Source organism: Vicugna pacos, chromosome 5 (assembly GCF_048564905.1).
Source record: "Vicugna pacos chromosome 5, VicPac4, whole genome shotgun sequence".
Taxonomy (NCBI): Eukaryota; Metazoa; Chordata; class Mammalia; order Artiodactyla; family Camelidae; genus Vicugna; species Vicugna pacos.
In genome coordinates this window covers 44235740-44258264 of record NC_132991.1, presented here as the reverse complement: position 1 = coordinate 44258264, position 22525 = coordinate 44235740, and the positions used below count along the sequence as shown (strand labels likewise).

The 22525-nt window shown below is 38.7% G+C and overlaps 2 protein-coding genes across 8 annotated transcripts in view; one reads left to right on the top strand and one right to left on the bottom strand.

Moving 5' to 3' along the window:
• DCAF17 (DDB1 and CUL4 associated factor 17) overlaps positions 1–1453 on the bottom strand; it is a 34998-nt gene extending 33545 nt beyond the window's left edge. For 2 of the 5 annotated variants that reach the window (XM_072961147.1, XM_072961149.1), the window contains exons 1-2: positions 803–1449; positions 285–388 (exon numbers count right to left, since the gene is read on the bottom strand). In XM_072961147.1, coding sequence (XP_072817248.1) covers positions 285–388; positions 803–928 — 230 coding nt within the window. In that variant the 5' untranslated portion in view covers positions 929–1449. Of the gene's footprint in view, positions 1–284; positions 389–802 lie in introns of all 5 variants that reach the window. The other 3 variants (XM_072961148.1, XM_031678358.2, XM_006213957.4) reach the window with 3 other exon arrangements.
• METTL8 (methyltransferase 8, tRNA N3-cytidine) overlaps positions 1395–22525 on the top strand; it is a 66589-nt gene continuing 45458 nt past the window's right edge. For 2 of the 3 annotated variants that reach the window (XR_012072658.1, XM_072961151.1), the window contains exon 1: positions 1507–1638. The gene's annotated coding sequence lies outside the window, so the exon portion shown is untranslated. Of the gene's footprint in view, positions 1639–22525 lie in introns of all 3 variants that reach the window. The other variant, XR_012072659.1, reaches the window with a different exon arrangement.

The window sequence follows — 22525 nt, the reverse complement described above, 5'->3', positions numbered from 1 at the left end:
GGTATCTTTTAGGCAGAATAAAATACTACACTGCATTCAGCAATCTATCATTTTACCTGCAACATAAATTCGCTTTAAATTGGTATTTACAAAGATGAAACCTGAAGCTTTAGACTTAACAAGATTTTTAAATTATACACATCTTATCACCTACTCTGATTTTGGATCCATTTTTCCATTCTCCTATTTCACTAAGCACTAACGTAGGCATGTGTTTCTATAAAAATTAGAATAAAGATCAACAGTCAAATGAATTACAGCAAAAATTTTCACCAAAAAGATACCTGCTGACACAGCACCGATAATTGTCAAAATATATTCTTCCTCTCTCATAGGCTATAGGTGACTTGGAATGAGTTGTCCAGACATTCTTAAATTTAGTACTTTCCTAAAAGACACAAGGAATTCCAGTTTAGGAAATAACTGATAAGCTCCACTAATTTTAAGTTGGATAGTTAAATTTACAGTTTTTAAAGTAATTTTCAAGTACTTAAAAAAAATTATGTTCAATTCTTCCTCACTCTGCCCTCACGCTCTGGTTTAGGTGGGGGTGACCAATTTTTATAAAAATTGTCTGCATGAAGATATAAGAAGCTTAAAACAAAAAGCACCTGGCGCTGCTATTAATAGCTATTTACTAATTCCCCAGGTTCAAGGCCTGGCTCACCCTGCCCCATCACACGTGATCTTCTTAAAAGGGGGCTGGATTGCGTGAAACTGCACCCCAGCTGGCGACTTGACCTCCCCCCACCCCGCGTCGCCCCGCTGCCCTGGGTCCCGCTCCCGGCCGGCGGGCGGTCACCTGGCACACCAGCGCCCGCAGGATGCCCAGGTTCGTCCTCTGCACCACGCCCGCGTCGCGCGAGAAGAAGCCCAGCGCCCGGCGACTCAGCCGGCGGCACACGTTGGGCTTCTGGGTTGGGCCCATGGAGGCGCGGGCCGGCGCAGAATTGTCTGGACCGAAGAGGGGCGCGCCCCTCAACTCCCGCGCCGGGCAGCCGCCGCTGCCTCCGAACCTCCAGGCCCCACCGCCTGGAGGGGCCCAGGAAAAGCCAGCACTAGGAGCCGGGAAGGAGGCGCACGGCGGTGGGGCGAAGGAAGGCAGAGCCGGCGCCGCCCTGAAGCAGAGAAGTAGGAAGGGAAAGAAACCCCCTTCCTGGCTGGCCCTCAAACCCTCTCCGGCTCTGGACCTGACCCCGTAATGCGCGGTCTGTCGCAGCCGTTCCCTCACCGGGAAATGTACTTCCCAGGGCCCTCTCAGGAGCCTGGCTCGTCCCGAGAACTACAATCCCCATCAGGCCGCGGGCAGCCAGCCCTTGCTCCGGCCCCGCCTCCAGCTCGCCGCGGCCCCTCCCATCCTCCCCCCTCTGGCCGCGCGGAGGCTGCGCCGTAGGGCTGGCGCGCCTTTCCGGGTCTGCGCGCGTCGCTGAGGAGAACCCTGGGGGCGCTGTGCTGCCATGCCGCCTTTTGGTTTCCGTTCTCTGTGAGCGCCCTGCACTCAGGGATCCGTCCCTGGCCGCCCCGGTACCCCTACGCCTCTCGCCCCCCGACTTTCCCTCTGAGAGGGCCTGGCCGGGCGCAGAGAGGGGCGCTGGTCCTGTGCGACCCGCCCAAGGCAGTGTCCTGTGCTAGAGAAAGGTACGCCCGCGGCTTTCTCTTCAGTCGCATGTTGGACGTGGTGGACGAGGTTGTCGGTTAAACATTTTGGGTCCGTAAACACTATGCTTTTGTATTATGAATTAGTGGTGGACGTTGCTGCATTCGCACCAAACTATACTTGAAGTTTTCTCTTTCCCAGAGGCCCGCCCTTCTGTGGCCTGCGGGGTCATAGGCTGGTTTTGCGATAATTGATGCATTTTTCTTCCTCACGCCTTTTATTTTCACTCCTTGTTGGGAATGAAATATGAAATGTTTACATTCTTATTGGACTGCCTAAGATACTCCACGTTGATTTCTCTAAAAGGTAACTTTGTGACTAGCCCTGCCTATAGGGTCAAAATTCCCGCTACATTACATTTTCGGTAATCGTGCACCAGATGTGTCTCATTGCTTTGCTTGTAAGTCCCTTGAGGGTGGTGTCTTTGCATCTCCCACGTGGCCTCTAGTTCAGACGTAGGCACGGGAGTGATTGCATCTGACTGACAGCAAAAAGTACAATACTGGGTTAGTGCGTTGGGATAAGTGTTTAGTAAAAATTTGTCACATCTCTTTTTAACCTTGCTGAATTTCCTTTAGGGCCTGGGCTTTTGCTGATTTTTCATGACTTATTTACAGCATACTGTGGAGTGCTTTGTATATTTTTGGAGAGCGCTATAATAGTTAATTTGGTAATTCATGAATGCAGCTGTCACTGAGAAAACCGGGACCCAGAACATCTAACTGGATTTTCTTTGGCTGAAATGAAATTCAAATCATTGCTGAATTGAATTCATCATCTCTTTTTTTCTTTCCCTTTTACCCCGACTTGTTTGTCTTCCAGTGGTCTTTATCTCACCACTAAGTCACCCAAGGGACAGTCATCCTAGAAACACTCTTTCCCCTCACCCTCAACCAAGTACTTTTAATTCTGTTATCCATCCCCTCTTCATATCCCCTGGAGTAATTTAGAGCTTCACCATTTTATCACATTATTATGTTAAGTAGCCTCCTTTCTGCCTTACTTAAATACTTTCAATTCCAACCCTCCACACTGCTGCCAGAGTGATTTTTCTAAAGCACAAATCTGTCATTTCTCTATTAAATCTTTCAGTGGCTCCCAGTCACCCAGAGCAGAATTTCTCAAACCTAAGTAGATACCCAGGATTCTCTATTGTTAACTTAAAATATGCTCAGTATGTTAAATATATGCAATGTAAAACCATATATAAACTTCTAATATTATATCTTTTATACAACTATAACACTCAAACAGTTATATGTTAAATGAAGCAAAACTATAAAACAAATTCCGATGAATGCTTATTTGTCGTTCCAACGAGAATGTTTTTGCTGAACCTGTCATGCTCCTAAAAAGTGAACCTTCACTGTTTTCCGGGGCATAAATTCCTTATAGAAAGGCCTGTCTATATTACTCTTGTGTTGAGAGATTATTCAGTGACTTCACCTCTTTATTTAAACCACTGTAAAACCTTCCTTTGTTCAATGTGTCGTGATTTCACTTGACCCTCACTTCGCAAACATCTGTTACATCTGTTATATCGTCTCCATGTCCCTCATTAACCTGCACCAATGACAAATGGTACCACTAGTTTGCCAGTGCAGCCCTAAGCACAAATATGTGAATTGAAGTCTTGTGACAGTGATCCATTAAAAGGTGGTCATCCAGATAATCCAGAGTATCCTCTGTTCAAAAAAAGTTTTTGTTTAGATTTTTATTAAATTGAAAGTAACAGGTTTCTCTAGAGAACTCTCATAGCCTTGAGGCTACATTCACAAATCCCAAGAGGTCTGTATAGATATCACATAGGACAAAATCTGAATGCCTTAGTGTAGTATACAGGGCAGTCTGTTGTCTGCATTTTGCCTTCTTTTTCAGCCTCATTTTTGCCCAACCTTCACATTTGCTCTTGTGTTTCTGACATATTGCCTACTTGCTCAAGCCACAGTACCTTTACATTTTAAAATTTCTTTGTCTGGAGCTCCCTTTCTCTCCTCTTATCTGTCTCAAGACTCATCCTAGGTATCTGAGCTCCACTCAGACATTGTTCCTAACCCCTCCATCTTAGTTATAGCTTTGCCTCTTCTCACTTTTACTCTGCATACATTGGTTATGGCACTATATTAGAATTGTTTGTCTGTCTTCCCAAATGTATTGTATTTAGATTAGTCCGTTCATTCATTCAATATACATATGCATTAACTACATTTTAGGTAGTATACCAAGGATGCATATGATGTTTAATGAATGGACTACTCTAAAAACAATGTTCATATAGATTCTGTTATCAGCAACTACTTTAAACATAGAATCAAATTTAGGCTCCCTTTATTTTTTAAATAAGTAGGAAACCACAATATTAATAAGAAGAAATAACTTAAAAAAATTTCATCCCAAATAGTTCTACCTCTAAAGTAGATATTTTCTTGTTAAAGATAAAATGGCATGAACAGCTATCCCTAACTTAGGATTTGAAAATGACTTCCCTTAATGTCAGGAATAGAACAGACATTGTTTTTTTGTTGTTGTTGTTTTTTTCATTCTGTGTCTATGTGCTGTTTACAGAGTACTTAACCATTTTTGCCATGATACTTTAAAGACAAGAAAGAGGAGATATGACTTCAGATGTTAATAAAATGCTTTTTTGTTAATATACTTTGTTTAAAGAGACATAGTATAACCGAATACATGTATAAAACACTCAGGTTATTAAACCTGAACATTTGTTCAGAGACAAGGAAATCTGAACTAAGGCCACAAGAGGTCATTCATTCAACATGTAATTATTTTCATCTACATTTGTGCTAGGAACTATTTGGGCATAGAGTATAACAGTAAATAGGGATTAAGGTCCTCACATGTCGGGGGGGATAGACAATAAACAGATTTTAAAAATATGGTTTTCAGGTAGTGATAAGTGCTGTGAAGAAGGTAAAACGGGGTGATGTGGTTGACAGTGAGTGGTTGGGAGCTGTGCTTTAGCCAGAACGGTCAGGGAAGGCCTCTCTAAAGAGTTGCCTCTTGAGCTGAGCCCTGAGTGATGAGGATGAGCTGATCTGCACATAACTAAGGTTACAGTAGTTCAGGCAGAGGGATGCTCCATACAGGGTCCCCAAGGCAATAACAACCTTGGCTTATTCTAAAGCCATCAGAAGGCTAGTGTGATCCTTTAGTGTGCATGAGGGACATGAACCTGGAGAGGTAGGCTGGGACCAAGTCATGTCAGGTGTAAGGAAATTTGGATTTTACTCTGTTGTGCCATAGGACACTTTGAAGAAGGAGAGTGACATGGCCTGATTTGTTATAAGATCATTGTGCCTGTAGGGTGGAGAATGTACTGCAGTGGGGCATGAATGGAAGCAAGGAGACAGGTGGCTGTTGCATTGGTCCAGGTAAGAGATGATAGTGGACTAGAGTAGTAGCAGAAGAGATGGAAAGAAGGGAGCAGATTCAGGATATACATGTTTAGAGTTGACAGGACTTCTGATGTAGTGGATATTAAAGATGAAGAGAAGAGTCAAATGAAATCATAATAAAGCGGAACCATGAACAAACTCCCCAGAACAAAGGGAAAATAGGGAAATACTCATGATGTAATGTCAGTGAAATGATGCCTAGATTTTATTAAATGTACACATTAGCATTATAAACATTAATGCTGGAGAATGTTAGGATCTGTTCTGAGACTGGATCATGTGGGAAGACAGGAATAAAATCAAGTCACAGAAGTAGGCAGGGGTCAGAGCATGTGGGACCATGGCAATATGATTGAAAAATCTCTAGAGTGATTCGACATTCCCTCTAAGAGATAGTTGGATGCAGCATCAGGAACAAGAGTGAAGTAGAGAGATCAGGTAGTTGCAGTAGTCCAAGTGAGAGTAAGTCATTTTTAGAAATATATTTTGAAATTATTGAAGCTTTTGACCATAAATTTGATTCTGCTATTTCCTATTCTTTGTATATTTTAATGATACTGCCTGAATATGTAGCACATTCATTTGTATACAAAATCCAGGAAGATTTAGGTTTAAAGGATTGATAGTAAAGTTTGCAAACTATTTCTCTTATTTAACAAAGTATGTTATTTATTCAAAAGAATATGTATAGATAATATAGCATAATGTGTAAATAATAATTATAAAATGAATACCCAGATCAACTTTAACAAAACAGAACCTTCTTAAACTCTGATGTCTCCTATGTACCCCTCCTGGTTCCTGGATCTCTCTTTCCTCTCTATATAAATAAAATATTAAGTTTTGAGTGCTTTTGACTGTGGTATAAATTGAATCATATGTATATATGTACTCTTCTACAACTTGTCTAATTTTTCTTCAACATTACACTTGACAAAGTACCTGTAGTTCATTTCATTTATTTTCACTAATGTATAGTATTTCATTGTGTGAATTTACTGAAGCTTATTTATCCACTTTCTACTGTCTAGGCTTTTGTTTCTTTTGGACTTTTTATTCCTAGAAAAGTGCTGCTGCATACCTTAAACTTGTCTTTTTGGTACACATATTAAAGAAGGTGTTCGTTTTCTATTGCTGTGTAACAAATTACCACAAACTAAACTGCTTAAACTGACACCCATTTATTGTCCGTTATTTTTTTTTTCTACACCGACAACTGCTTGTCCCAGAACCATTTATTGAAAGGTCTCTCATTCCTCCACAGATCTGCAATGCTAACTCTGTTGTATACCAAGTTTATATTCATAGTCTATGTTTCAGCTCTGTTTTCTGTTCTGTTGCCCTATTTTTCCATTCCTGGGTTAATGAATACCTCACTACTTCTATAAGTCTTGTGAGCTGGTAGAACAAGTCCTCTACCTTATTCCTTTTCTTCAGCAATGTCTTACTTCTTTTCTGCTATTTGCTCTTTCATATACATTTTAAAGTCAGCTTAAGTTCTACGAAAACCTTTTTGAAATTTTGATTGGTATGACATTAAATCTACATATCAATTTGAAGTGAACTGACATCTTTACCATATCAAATTATTCTATCTCTGAAGACAAAATGTCTCTCCATTTATTTAGATCTTCTCTAGTGTCTTTAAATGAAGCTTTGTAATTCTTAATGAATTGCATATTTTGTAACTTCCTAAGTACATTGTATTTCTGGTCAGTGTTGTAAATGGTATATTTTTAAATTAGATTTTCTAGCTATATTTTTGCTAGGATATAAACATGTAATTGTCTTTTCATATGTTGATCTTTTGTTTAGCAATGTTGCCAAACTTTATCTTTAATAGCAGTAATTGTAATTTCTAAGGCTTGTGGGATTTTTCTACATAGATAATCATGTCTCAGGAAACTGTGACAGTTTTGTTACTTCCTTCTTGACTCTTCTACCTTTTTTTCTTTCTTTTCTTACTGTACTGGCCAGGACCTCCAGTGCAGTGTTGAATAGAATCAGTGATAGTGGACATCCTTGTCTTATTCATGTTTATAAATGGAATACTTCTAATATTTCACCATTTAGGATGATGTTATAGGTTTTTTGATAGGTACCTTTTATCAGGTTAATGAAATTCTCTTCCATTCCTTCTTGTTAATCTTATTTTTTATCATGAATGGGTGGTGAATTTTATCAAGTACTTTCTCTGTATCTGCTGAGGTGATGATATAATTTTTTTCCTGTAATCTAATAATCTGGTAATTACGTAGATATATTTTCTAGTATGTTAAACTAAACTTGAGTTTATTTGGACAAGTTTTTGTGATGTGTTTTGTTTTTTATACACTGTAGGATTTGGGCAGCTGCTGGCTTTGTGCTGTCTCTGCTCTTTGGACCTTTGCTAGTTTTTGGTCTCTGAGGATTTCTTTCTTGCTTGCTGGCTCACTGATGTATTTACCAAGATATATTTTTTAATATATTTTTCTAGCCTTTTGGGAATATTTTATAGCAGAATGGTTTTGGGGGTATCAGTTTCACCAAATTACCAGAACTATAATTCCACTTCCCATATTTTAAATGTAAAAGCTTCCGTTCATGTAAGATAGGATCAGTTACCACCATTTCTGTTTTCTCTTCTTGTCTCTGTGCACAACCATGCTCCTCCCTGCTGAAAACAGAGAAACAGAGTTGTGTGGTAGAAAGAACATCACACCAGGGGTCAAAAAGCACAAGTTGTAGCACTAGCACCACCGCTTAGTGAGATGTTAACCAAGCCACTTATTCTGTCTGAGTTTCATTCAGTCATCTGCTAAGTGGAAACAGGATTGAAGTGAGAACCACGTGAATTTATAAATGTGAACATGTTGCTGTAGGGAGTTTGGAGAGGACAGAGGGTTGATTAGGTAGCACAGAGGATTTTTTTTAGAGTGGAAGAACGATTTCCTGTGATACTGTAATGGTGGGCACATAACACTATGCATTTATTAAAACCCACATAGCTTTACAGCACAAATAGTAAGCCTTAATGTACACAAAATTTAAAAAACAAGGGCAAGTAGGGATTCCAAGGTGGAATGCCAAGGGTGACAAAAGACTCTAACTGAATTACAAATGTATGCAGTAACCTCACTGAAAGGGGCCAGGGATAAGATGTTGACCTAAGTAATTTTGAAAATGAGACCATAAGACTAAAGGCAACAGGAACTATACAAAAGCACAGTACTCAAGTTGATAAAAGTCCCATGGAGGTATGGGTTGACAGTTCTGAAACTACTACACATGTGTACTGGAATTGAACAGTGAATACTTGCACGGTGGATGATGGGAACCAGGTTTCTTACTGTTGGAGTAGGAGGTTATAGACAACCAAGTGGGAAAGGCTAGAATGAGCCATGTGGTAATGGATTAGTATTAACTCTAGCTTACTATAGATACAGATGGATACCTATGGAAACATTTATAAATATGCTTATATACATGGTTTAGTATACACGCAAATATTTCCTTGCTTTGTCAGTTGAGAGGGCCTAGAAGCAAGGGCAGCTTGGTAGCAAGGAGCACACCCAGAGCCCAGACCATTCTCCAGTAAAAGGAACAAATACTCTTAAGAAAAATGGCTAATTCTAGAACTGGGTCAAGGAATATACAAGAGCCTACAACATCTCGTAGTGCCAGAAAGTAAGGAGGTGCTCCAGCACACAAGGATAGGAGTATGTGAAAAGGATACAGAAGCCAACCGAAAGAGCTCTTAATGGCCAGCGCAGGAACAGTTTGAACAACAAAATAAAGTAGTATTAGGTTACAACCCAAAATTAAAAAAAATATATATGAGTCCATACTGATATAAACAAATGATTGAATAAATAAATGGAGGAGAAGAGACAAATCTCTCATGCAAAAAAATTCCAGATAATTTATGCAGACATTCTACCCTTAAAGAAATGGCGCATAACTCCCTGCTCCTTAAGTGTTGACCATGCATAGTGACTTCCTTCTGAAGAATACGGTATGGAAAGCAGGGAGGTAACTTTACAGTGGAGAACCCTGTCAGTCACTACCTCAGCCAGTTTATCAAGGTTAACATCAGCAGTGATAAGTCTTGTTCATGTCATGTACCCCTGATATGAGGTGGTAAGAATGATACTTTACCTCTGTGGTTTTCCTCCCTAAAACCTATAACTCCAGTCTAATCGTGAGGAAAATATCTGATAAATATTTTTTTGAGAGGCATTCTAAAGATACCTTATCAGTACTCCTCAAAACTGTCAAGGTCTTCAAAAACAAAGAAAGTCTCAGAAACTGTTAGAGCCAAAGAGGAGCCGAAGGAGACCTGGTGACAGAATGTAATGTGGTGTCCTGGATGGAATCCTGGCAGAGAGAAAGGACATTAGGGAAAAATGAAGGAAATCTGAATAAAGTACGGATGTAAGTTTACAATAATGTATTAATATTGGCTTATTAATTGTGACAAAGATACCATACTTATGTAAGATTTTAATAGTAGGGGAAACTATTGTCAGATGTGGGAGAATTCTCTGTACTGTTGGCAACTTTTCTGTAAATCTAAAACCATTCTAAAATTAAAAGTTTTAATTTAAAAACTTTAAAAATGCAACAGGAATATGGTAGATATTACTATATAGAGGCCGCATAGCTTTAGTGGTTAAGAAGATGAACTCAGGTTCATCTGCTTGGGTTCAGATCTCAGCCTCACTACTTACTAGCTGTGTGACTGGTTACCCTAAATAATTAGAATCACAACCTCTGTGTGCCTCAATTTAGGTATCTGTTACATGGGTTCTTGGGAGGACTAAATGAGTTACTATATATAAAGCACTCAGAGTGATACCTAGCACATAGCCACCCCTACATAATTGTTTGATTCTATTTATCATTATCTGCTTTGCTTTGCTCTTCAGTTCTGGGGAATCTCTGTGATCACAGCTGGATTTCACTGACTCTCTCTCCTTCAGCACACTGATTTTTAGCTTGGCACTGTAACAAACCACTATTCATAATGTTTTGTTCATAATGGAGAAATCATTAAGGTTGTAAAGATTCAAGAGAAAGCAGGACCAGGACTTGAGTATTTCCAACCCCAATTTCCTGCTACCTATATATAATAGTGGCTAAGTGAATGCAGAAACCACAAAACCCGACAGGATCTACTTTTTATGGACATAGACGTGTCACACATAGAAGTTCTGAAGTTAACTTTGATTTTCAGTAGATTCCTTATTAAAATGCCCTTATCCCTTGTTAAACTGTTGTTCTTTTAGGACAAAGCAGTGCAAACCCCTCAGATTTAGAATTTAGCACGTAAAATCTTGGGGATATTTGAAACAAAATGGAATGAATGTATCATAGAAACATATGTCTTAGGCCTTTTACTTCTTTGCCTAGAATACATACCAACTCTTCAGAAAACCTTTTCTAGATCAGCAGGTTGGACAGAATAGTGTTCTGAGTAGAATGTAGAATTTGGAGTCAGGAGACCTGCTGGGAGCGTGGGCTTTTGCAGCTGTGTGATCGAGACAGCTCATGTGACCCCTCTAAGCCTCAGCACCCATCTGTAAAATGGTGATAACAAATGCTTGTCCTGCCTTCCTTCCTCGTTTATAGGATTGTGGTTAAGGATTAGGTGTGGAAATGAATATCAGAATTCTTTGTAAGTTGTAAAACCTATACAAATATTATTTGTTATAATACTCTCAGATTTTCAACCAGAGTAAAATTCAAATAGAGCTTTATAGTCATATTAAGTGTTGCAGTCATCTGCACACCTTATTTATTATGTAATAAGCTGAAATCATTTGAATCTAAAATGCTTTTGATGGTGTATTTTCTCACAGGACTTTGGTTTTTACGATGTTTTACTTCGGTATAACAAAGGAAGGCATTGTTTGAATCTGGAAATGCCTCTTTCAGGTGGCAGTTTGAGGAAATGGTTTCCAAACTGTTCACTGAAATTGGCTCAGTAGAGAACACAAGTGTATGCCTGTGACTGGGTAAGCTGTCTCCTGCAGACACAGACCACCTTGTGGTGGTGTGGAGCTGACCAGCAGAGGGTGCACGAGCTTTCCCGGAAGTTAGGCTAGGCCGACCTGGGCTGGTGCCATCTGTGTTTGCTGCCAATGATTAACAAGTACTATAAATGAAAAGGTTCTGGCACATCAGAAACACAGTTACCAAATGGAAAGAGAGAGCAGCCATAGCGTCACACAGCAGTGTAGCAAGTACCTGCCCTAGTTAATGAATAGAAAGTTTCTGGATAACTGAAATTTGACATTCTAACGTGTCTGTTTTCTACCTCCTCCTGCTACTCTGCCTTTTCCACTAATTCCTCTTTCAGGGTTCTTTGCCCCACCTTCTCAGCATCTGCAATTGTCTGCCTCACCTGGTCTAACAAATTGGGGTCTTTTGAAAACAGCCTTTCTCTGGACTTCTTTGTCACTAAAGTATTTGGGTCCTGAATCCAGCTGGCCACAGCACCCTGTCTGGGTCCCACTAACCAGGCTCTCACAGGCTCCATGGCATCTTTTCCTCCATGGATATGGGGGACCATCAGAAACATTTTGTAACCTTTTAGTGTTACTGTCACTATTGCCCGTGTATCTCTTTCCCCCTTCCTTCCCAAGCGTGGATCCTCTACCCATGAGTATTATATAGAATTATATACTTAGTGGTTTAAAAAATACTTTTATGTTTTCTGATTATAAAGGTAATTTGAATTTACTTGAAAAGAACATTTTGAGACATATTGAGAAAATATAAGGATCTCCTTGAGATCCTTTCAATCAGAGGTAACTATTGCAAACTCTTTCAGACTTTCTATGCATACATGTATGTATTGGTATATATATTAATTTTTTAAAATGAGATCATACCATAGGTACTCTTTTGTACCTTTTTATCCTTACCTAATAAGTCATAGACTCCATTCCATATCAATAAGTTTAGGTTTTTAACAAATTTTAAATAGCTACATAATTTTCCTCAATTTGGGTATACAATAATTAAGTCAGTCCTCTAAAGATAGGTATTTGGATCGTTTGCAGATTTTCAGTATAATGCTATGGCAAATCCTTAATATATTCTTCTGATTATATTCTTAGGATATATTTGTAGAAGTGCAATTTTCCATCAAATTTCTGATTTAAAAATTTTCATATGTGTTGCCAAATTTCCTCAGGAAAGGTCTCTCAGTACAATCTCCCTGACAATGTGTGAAGATGTTTGTTCCTGCACACCACTGATCGCAACGTTTCACTTTTGCCAAAATGATAGTAAGTCATTGAGCTGTTTTTTAAAAAATAGGTGGACTTTCCACTCTCCATGTCACCCCAGAAAATTAATCTAAAGCAGTGGTTCTGAAGCTTTTAAATCTCAGGACCCCTTGACACTCAGAAAAGTTACAGAAGCCCCCCAAGAACTTTTGTTTATGTGGATCATAGTTACTATTTACTATATTAGAAATTAAACCTAAGAAAAAGTTTGAACATTTACTTAAGTTGTCTTAAAATAACAATAACAAACATATTGCATATGTTAGCATGAATACCCTGTTTATTAAAAGTATTTTCCAAAAGAAAAAAATTAGAAGAGTGGCATGGTTTTTTACATTTTTGCAAATCCTCCTTAATGTCCGGCCTAAGAGAAGATGACTAGATTCTTGTATTTGCTTCTGCATTGTCTGTTATGATATGTTGTTCTGGTTGAAATATATGAAGAAAATCTGATCTCACACAGATATATAAGTAGTTAGAAAGCGGGGGAGTTCTTTAGTAGTCTCTTCATACGAGTGTGAAGAGTCTCCTTTGATACTATGCCAAATCCCAGTAAGTGGTAGTTTTTTAAAGGTTAATTGCAATATAATATTTAGAATCATATCTGTGAACTTTTTATACTCTCTTACATTAAAATCCATTGATCTGTCTGCACCTTGAGTGGATCTTTTACCCATACATGATTTTGATAACCTGTGTTGACCGTCTGGAAAATATTGGCTCACTGAATTGTACAGGTCTTCCAAATGTTGACACATTTCATTATACAATATCAAAAATACTTGATTCTCATCAGAACAGTCCTTAAGTGTCAGTAAGCTGTTAAGCTCACAGTGGAATACACAGGTTTTCCAAAATCCTAATTTTTGCTTGAAAGCTTGAATTTTATCAATGGCAACAAATAGTGTCAGTTGTTTTCTTGACAGGTGTACTTTGTTTTTGAGAAAATGCCAAAGTAAAAATGGTGTTCCATGAAAACAGTTTTATTGCTTCATCAAGGATATGCTTAAGTGAAACTGGCTTTTTCTTTTTTTTTCTCCTTCAAATGCGTGGTTGGTGAAGAAGGTAGTGACCTCCTCCTGTAGAGTTTGGTGCCACTGCCCTGATTCAGATCAAGGTGCCAGCAACTTTATCCACCATTGCCTGTGCACCATCAGTGCAAATGTCATCACAGTAAAAAAAAAAAAAGAAAAAGAAAAGAAAAGAAGGCATATAACATGTTGATGGTATTATGAAAATAATTGTGACCTTTTGCAGACCCCCTTAACGTGTTTTAGGAGGTCTCTAGGGATCTGTGGACCACAATCTGAGAATCTGGTCTAAGGTAATCATAGGAACCCATTCTTTTACCAGAGACTGGTTTAGGAATAGTTTGTGATCCAATTCTGGCCGGTGAAATCTGAGAGCAAGTCTATTGAGGAGCTTGTGAGAAAGTTTCTTCCTCTCTGAAAAGAGACATAAGAAACAGATGGTCCTTTTCTTCCCCTGGGTGTTGCCATGTCAGTATGATGCCTGGAACTGCTGCAGCCATTTTGTAACGGGCAAAGTGAACCAGCCTTAGAATTAAGGTGATGCTATGAAGAGCAAGATGGAGAAATGGCATGCAGCTGGGTCCTTGGTAACATAGAACTGAAACCACACCTGGGACTTGCCCAACCTCTGGACTCCCTGTTATGAGAGATAATATTCTCTTATTATTTGAGCCAGTTTGAATAGTGTCTTCTGTTACTTAAAGTCAAAGCGTCCCCAAAAGATATTTATTATTAGTGTGATAAACGTTTTTAAGTGTTTAGTGGCCATTTGCATTTCTTTTGTGAATGCTTATTGATGGTATTAACACATTTTCTTCTGAGGTCATTTCTAATTATTTTCTAAACATTCCTTATATATTAATAATATTAACACATTGTAGTATTTTGCATTTATTTCCACAAATGTCTTTTATAATGTATTATCCCATATGTTCTTATAAGCAATCAGTCTTTCTTTTTTCTTTTACACTGTACGGCTTTGGTATTGTGTTTAAAAGAGTCTTTTCAAATTAAAAACTTTAATTCATCTGGAATTTACTTTGGTGTTAGGTGGAGTAGGGATATAACTTTATTTTTTCCAAATAGGTGGCCCCATTTCTTAAGTCACTTCTTTGAATAGATCAGACTTAATCTACTGATTTGAAATACTAGCTGTATTACAAATGGAATTCTTACATATATTTTGACTAGCTTCTGGACTTCGTATTCTGTTCTACTGCTTTGAGTGTATATCCTGGTACTATAGACATGGCTATACTTGCTTTATAGAGTATTATAATGTCTTGAAGAGCCAACACTCCCCGCTCTCCTTAACCCTACTCCACCACAATCAACAGCACTCATTTCTCCTCCAGTATTTTCCTGGTACTTACTGCGTGTTTATTCTTCTAGATGAACCTTAAAATTATTTGTTCAGGTTCCCCCAAAACATTTTTGTAACTTTGATTGGTATTACTTTAATTTTATAGATGATTTTGGTGGGAATTTACATTTTTTACAATATTGGATCTTCACCTCTAGAAACCCATGTACTGTCTTCCTATTTATTGAATTATCTTCTGTGCCCCTCTTAGAGTTGTATAGCTTTCATATCAGTCCTGTACATCTCTGGCTAACTTTACTACTAGGCATTTCATATTATTTTTTTGTTATAGTCATAAGAAAGATCTTTCCCCCCTGTATATTTTCTATTTTTGTTATCAATATTAAAAAAACTTATAAAATTTAGCTCATATTTCCAGATAGTATTGGCTTCTCAAAAAAAAAAAGAATAAACACAAAGGATACTGTCATTATTTGTGGTCATACAGTGTGTACTATGTGGACTTGATTTGTGAGGTATGGCTGCTAAAGACTGTTTAAGGGAACAGAACATACCAGAAGCCATCTCTCAATGGATATGATCCTTCCAAGCTGGTTATGTTGAGAATCTATATGTTTATGGCAACAAGAACAACAGCTTACTCTCAAAACCACAGAAGGCATATATCCTAAAGCAAAAAATTTTCCACCACTGAGGATATGAAAAACAGTCAGTTAGCTTGCTAGGAGGCATTATCTGAAAATAATGTTTTCAAGGATACTTTACTATTATTGGAATAAATAGTAATCTCTTTAGTTGATTTATTTGAAAGGACAACGCTTATTTTGATGTAAAGGTGTAGGTTTTAGTTGGACATTACTTTATAGACATACCTTATGTTATCAGGTGGCAAAGAGATGGCTGACAGGTTTTACATTTGTTGTTGTTGTTGTTGTTGTTGTTGTTGTTGCTTTAAAAGAATCATTTAATCAGATTGTTTTTGTATTAAATAAGATTCAAGTTGCCCCAGGCATTATGGTTTGGCAGTGTTTCAGCTGTTTGGGAAAATGGGATTTGCCAGTTTTCTAAGATCATTTAAAATAAACAAACACATTTCTTTTCATCCACATTATGGATTTTAAAAACATGTGAAGACTAGCCTGGTATCTTAATCACCAATTAAAATGTTCCTGTAGAAAACGTGGTTCTGAGCTCTTAGAACTGACTTACACATGGTCTTAGAAATTAGCCTTTTTATAGACTGAAGATTACTAAGATTTCTCTACATATTGTGGTTCTTGGAAGTTAAGAATTTAATCAATATTCTCAATTATTCTAGGTTAGTTTTCTTTAAATGATATTCTACAGGGCAACATATGTCCTCTCTAAAATAAAAAGCAGAACTTAAAAAAAATTCTCAATTATTCTTAGCAACTTGCTGTGACATTATTATTCATGGACTTTTAAAAAAATCATTCTTAAATTTATTGATTTTTTTTAGTTTATATAATTTCTTGGACTAGATTTATTATATGTTAAGTAAAGAATGCTTGTATTTTTTTTTAACTTTGGGTAAGGAGTCAGAATCATATATGTGATCTTTCAGGCCTGACCATAAGAAGTTATAAGACTTTTTCTGCAAGGCCTCATCAGGAGAAGCTGCCTTCCACACACTAGAATTGGTGCACAACTAGGGCATTGCAATTTTGGGGAGGAATTGCACCTTCTCCCCCGACCCCCGTGTAGCCATGCTCATGTGTATATCTGCACTCTGATAAAGTTAATCTGTATATGGGAACCCACAAAATGGATGTCACCCCAGTGGTCTGGTCCAGGTCACATTTCTAAACCTCAGATAGCCTGCACTTATGGGAAGCACCTGTCAAGGAAACTACCATACTCCAATCACAATCCTCCAGTCTATTTTTAGCTAGCTCACCTTACACCAGAAAACAGAACCTGCTTGCCCTATAAGGAAGTCCCTGAACACCCAGCCAATCATGTGCTGTTTCCATGTTGCCTCTTCTAATACTCTGTAAAACTCGCTCTTGCCCAAAATCCCTCGGGAAGAGTGCTCCACTGCTTGTGAGGCACTGTACTCTCCCAATCCAAGGGTGGTTTTCCCTTGCGTAAAGGACATCAATGTCATTGCTAAATTGTTTTAGCTTTTTTATCTGACAATTCCTAGACCAGATGACTGCATCCAGAGGACTCCTTATTGGGGGCCTCTGCAGAGACACTTTCTCCACTTTGGCTCAGTACCATTCCACTCTTAGCTCTTTCCACCCCCCTTACTGCACCCATGAGCCCACAAAAAGACACCAGCCTCTTTGTTGGGGGTCCTGGGCAGTGAGTCAGTTTCCTCCATCTGTATTGCATCCACTTGATCTTGGCCTGGTGACGTTCCACAGGGGGAAACAGAACACTAGGGAGCTGGTGCCTCTTTTTGCCTTTTGCTTGCACTGTTTGTTACAGGAAGTAAAAGACTTGATTGTTACTTTCAGTTTGCCTTTTTGTCCTAATTGGCCGCCTCAATACCTGATTACTTGACAGTGGGAAGTGGGAATGGTGTTCCTACTTATTTATTTTGTGTGATTTTTTTTTCCTTTCAAGCTTTAAGGGGGCTCTTTAGAAATGTTTCTGGAATTTACTGAATAATAATTTGACTTTACATTTGTGAAACACTGTGTAGTTTATGTTCTTTGTAAGAACTTTGTGACTTAGGAATTATCTTCATTTTACAAACGAGCCTCAGGGGAAGTAAGTGACTTTTCCAAAAATCATGATTAATAGATCTGTCTGGGACCATAACCTGAACTTGAGTCTTACTCTTTTCTCAGTTCAGCACTGTCTACTAGTCCAGCCCACTTCATTGGTAAATTAGTCTTTAACCTTCTTGGGAAGTTGGGGCTACTTTAGGAGTGTTTAAACTAATAAGCATAGTGGAAGGCTTGATCCTGTGGATTCATGAAGCCCTATGAAAGTTGTAAGAAGAACCAGACTGACTAGTGGTAACAACAAAAATATTAACTAAAGTTTATTGAGCACCTGTGTATCTACCACTGTGCAACATATATGCTAGACAGATGCTAAATAGATCACCTATAACCTTCCCATATTTTGAAATAATTTTTTAGTCGCATTTTATTGAGGAAAAATTGAGATTAACAAACAAGTATTATGACAGAGGCTGTGTGGTAGTAAGTGGTAGAGCCTGGATTCAACTCAGTTCAAACCCTTTGCCTCTTCACCTGAAATTGTTTTCCAAGGAGAATTGAGGTGATTTTGCCCTTGGAGTATTTCTGCTGCTAAGAAAGAGTGGGAGAAGAATTCTCTGGAACAGAATCTTTTAATAATGTATGTCTTGGAGGGTGGGTAGAGATCAGTGGCAGAGCATCTGCTTGGCATGCACAAGGTCCTGGGTTCAATCCCCAGTACCTCCATTAAAAAAAGTAATATTAGAAAAAATATATACTCTATGTCTCAATGTTGAAAAATATATAAACCTCTGTTTAAAGGGAAAAAAATCCTCAGACCCCCGAGTTGACTTAAAATATTTTTCTTATATTATTACACAAATCTAGGTATATTCTTATTTTACATAGAGCTCTTATTCAACTATAAAATCAAAGTAGGTACAAATACAATCACAAAGCCAATGAAATTTGAATTAACATTATAATGTGACTGCTGATGCTTTACCAAAACTAAATCGCAGCTCTCATTATAAACAAGGTACTGATCACCACCCCATGTTTCTTTTGACTTTAGCTCATCTGTACTGTGTGTGCTGTGTGTCTTCTCAATTCCCTCACCGCTTTCTCAATTCACAATGCTGCAGAATCTTTTACAGTGTGTTGTACATTCAGATGCATCATTTCCATCTTATATCTGTGCTGCTTGTTGCCAAGAAGATCATAAATGCACCTACAGGCACTGAAATTAAGTGGTAGTTATACCTTTCCCCTTACTGATTTTATTTTTAGATGATCATAATAAATATACAATTTTAAAAATTGTCATAGGGCCTGAGATGTGTCCAGTGGGGGGTTGTTCCTGAAGAGCAAAGGATGGAGATTTGTTATAATGACCTTCTGAAGATTACAATGAGGTGGTGGATGGGAGTCCATGTTTCAGCTTTTTGTCCATGCTGAAATTTTTTCATGGCAGGGAGGGTATAACTCAGTGGTAGAGTACATGCTTAGCATGCATGAGGTCCTGGGTTCAATCGCCTGTACCTCAGTTATAAATAAATAAACAAACAAATAAACCTAATTGCCTCCCCACCCCATCAAAAAAAATTTTTTTTAAGTTTCTCCTTTTGAAGTGTTAATGGCTTTGTGGTTCTCCTATACTGTAAGAGTCTCTGTCATTCAAAGCAGGATTTGCTTCTCATTGTTACAGTATTGTTTTTGTTACTGAGTGACATGAGTTAACAAACTCAGAAGGCCTGATTACTAACCAGTACCTTCTGCCTGTCTTTCCTTCCCCTTATTTCTGTTAAGCCCAGACTTTAGCCACATCAAGTCCATCAACCTTCCCCCAACCCCTCCTTCTCGTCTCTCTTCTTTATTTTTTAATTTCTAGCCATTTGGGGCTTACTACTGTGGTCATCAGCTACATTCTCCCTCAGTTCTCAATTCCACATCGTAAGTCACTACGACTTCCTATACTACCAGCCTGGACAGGCCTTATCTAGATAAAACCAAATATTTTCCCCCAGACTGCCAAGTGGTAGAGGAATTCACATAACTGCCAAATCAGTTGGTTACTTTTGGTTGGAGATAGCAGGAAACTCAGGCTGGCTTAAACAGTAAAAGGAACATATTGGCTCAGTAAACTGAAAAAGCCAGAGGTGGGACAGACTTCAGATGAGCCTTAATCTAACAGTTAATGGTGAGAGTGAACTTTTTATTTTCCCAATTTTCCTTCTTCAGAGTTGGTTTCATCCTGCCATCATCTGAAGGCCAGACCAGCTCATGACTTCAGGATGGTTTTTGCTATGGACCAGATTGTGTCCCCCCACCAGATTCATATGTTGAAGCCCCAACCCTACCATGTGACTGTCTTTGGAGACAGGGTCTTTATGGAGGTAATAAAAGTTAAGTGAGGTCATAAGGGTAGAGCCCTAATCCAACAGAACTGTATCCTTATCCGAAGAGAAAAAGATACCAGAGATCCCTCTCTCTGCACAGGCATGCAAAATGGAAGGCCATGTGAGGTTACAGGAAGAAGGCAGCAAGAAGGGCCTCAGCAGAAGCCAACCCTGATGTCACCTTGATCTTGGACTTCTAGCTTCCAGAACTGTGAGAAAATAAATTTCTATTATTTAAGCCCCACCCCAGCCCAGTCTGGTATTTTGTTAAGGCAGCCTGAGCTGACTAATACAGCTTTCAGCAGCTCCAGAGTTTCATGCTTCCTCTTTCATGTGTAGCAGTTATGAGAAATCATCCTTGTCCCCAGATCTCTAGCACTAGACCTAAACATATGCTGTTAGCCAGGTTTAGTCTCATGCCCACCTCTGAAGCAGTCACTCTGCCCACAGGTTTGGAATGTGGTGATTGGCTTTGCGTAGATTATGCAGTCCATCTCTGGCTTCAGCCAGGTTCACGGTTGCTTCTCTGCAAACTCACCTTGTTTGTTCTCATGTAAAAATTGTATCATTCCTGTGAATTTTGCTTTTCATTTTCTAGTGCCTTTTCTGACTGTGTTGTGCCTCCTGTAGTGTGGTATCAGAATTTTACCTGTTAGTCCATGGTGCAGTTTGCCTTGCTTTTTTGCAAGTTATAACTGATGGTAGTTCTTTAAAATTGAATTTACACACTGCTATAATCTCTGCCTACCTAATCCCACATTCTTTTGAAATTATGGAAATACATTCATTTGGATGCTTTTATTCACTAGTGTTATATTTCAAATTTTTTAATATATAATATCCATTTATGACTTGAATTTTTTTGTAATATTCCATTTTGTGCCAGGACAGCCTTATTGATACATTAGTCCAAACATCACTGGATAAATCCTTCATACAGTTACAAACATCTGCCATCTAGTGTACCTAGGGATAGAGACATTTGCAATGAACCAGAAAGCAGAAGTCTCATTAAGGGTAGAACTCCATTAACCTCGGCCATGTGAGTTTTTTACTAGAACTTGTAAGGACTGGTAACACATAAAGTTTGCATGTAACTGAATACCTTTTCTCGGCTCACCAAATCTGATTAATACTTCCAGAAGTTACTACAGTGCACACAAATGTGAAATGCCAAGTGGATGAGTTAAAACAGTTTTCATTCTGGTCCAGCATGATGGTTTTGGAGACAACTTCCAGAGCAGTTAGAATAGTATACCCTTCAGATATTTAGGATTAAGGCAGCTTTGTGACGGGTTTACATGAAATCCCTGATGTAATGTGTGAGTCCCAGTAATGTCTTTGTGTGTAAGTACACTGTGACGCCCTTCAGGGTGGTCACAGAGAGCAAATGCAGCATGAGATTCCCATTTCAAAGCTGCAGAGTGGACTGACGTCATAGTGTGATCAAAGAGCTCTACAAATACTTACTGTAATTATTGTTGTTGTTCTGTTCTTGCTAATAACCTTCTTTATACCCTGAAATTATAGTCATCCAAAGAAAGATTAAAACAAGATGTATGAGTTGCTGAGCTGTTTGCCTTGCAGATGGTCACCCTTGGAGTTCTCTAAAATTGCCAGGGTTAATTGAAGCTTCAGTTTTCACCAAGGTGTAGTTGATACTTAAGTGTTTTCTTACCTGTCGGTTTTCACCATCCAGAACAGTACCACAATAGCACTTTAATTTGCTCTCATTAATGGTAGCCTCTCAGGTAATGTTAGTGCGGCTTTATGTAGATGATGTTTGTTCCTCTGAATGAAACCTTTGTACCAGCTTCCCAGCCGAGCAGAAAAGCTAAACAGTTACAAAGGTAAAAACATGAATGTCTCACTAATTTATTTCTTTAAAGGATGCTCAGAACCCAGGAAACATCGAAGGGAAGTTAACTTTTAAACGAAAGGCAGGCACTTAGTGTATGATTAATGACGGTGTCTTTCGCTGAGATTTCAGTGAACTGAGACAACTGGGAATCATTCTTAGGGAGGCAGCTCAGAGCCAGCAAAGTGCTCCAAGGATAATCATTACAGATTCACACAAACAGCAGTACTCTTTGCTCTAGTTCTTTGGTGCTCCTCCAGTAGAATTGAGATGTGAGAAAGCAATCGTAGGCTCAAGCGTAAATGGCAAGGGAAATAAGTCCTTCTGTGCCTCTACTCCTCGGCTGTGTAAAAGTAGACCAGTGGAAAGAACTGTGTGTTCAAATGTTATGTTATTTAGGTGATGCAAGAGCACTTTGCCTGTATCTTGAGATTTGAGTATTGAAAAGAGAATAACTCTGCTCTCCTATGTCTGGGGACTGGTTCCTCCCAGTGGCTTCGCTTGCTTTTTGATTAAAGCCCAAGAGAAAAAAACAGGATTGAGAAAGATGAAGGGAGAGAAGAAATTCTGGGCCTCCTTAAATCAAGTACAACAATTAGCAACCCCAGTAAAGACTGGGGAATCAGTACCATGATCCTTCTTGCATGTGTGGTTTACAAAAGTAGAATGCAAGTTCTATGTAAACGAATAACAAAGATGTTAAAAACAAACAAAAAAATACAGCGTGTAGGCTCTCCAGTTAAACTACTTGGGTTCAAATTGAAGCCCCATCAGTTGTTGGTTGGGTAACTTAAGCGTGCTACTTTACTTCATTTTGTGTGGGGTTTTACTCTGCAATATGGGTATAAAAATAGGACCTTTTGATTGAGAAATAGAGGTTAAATAAGATAA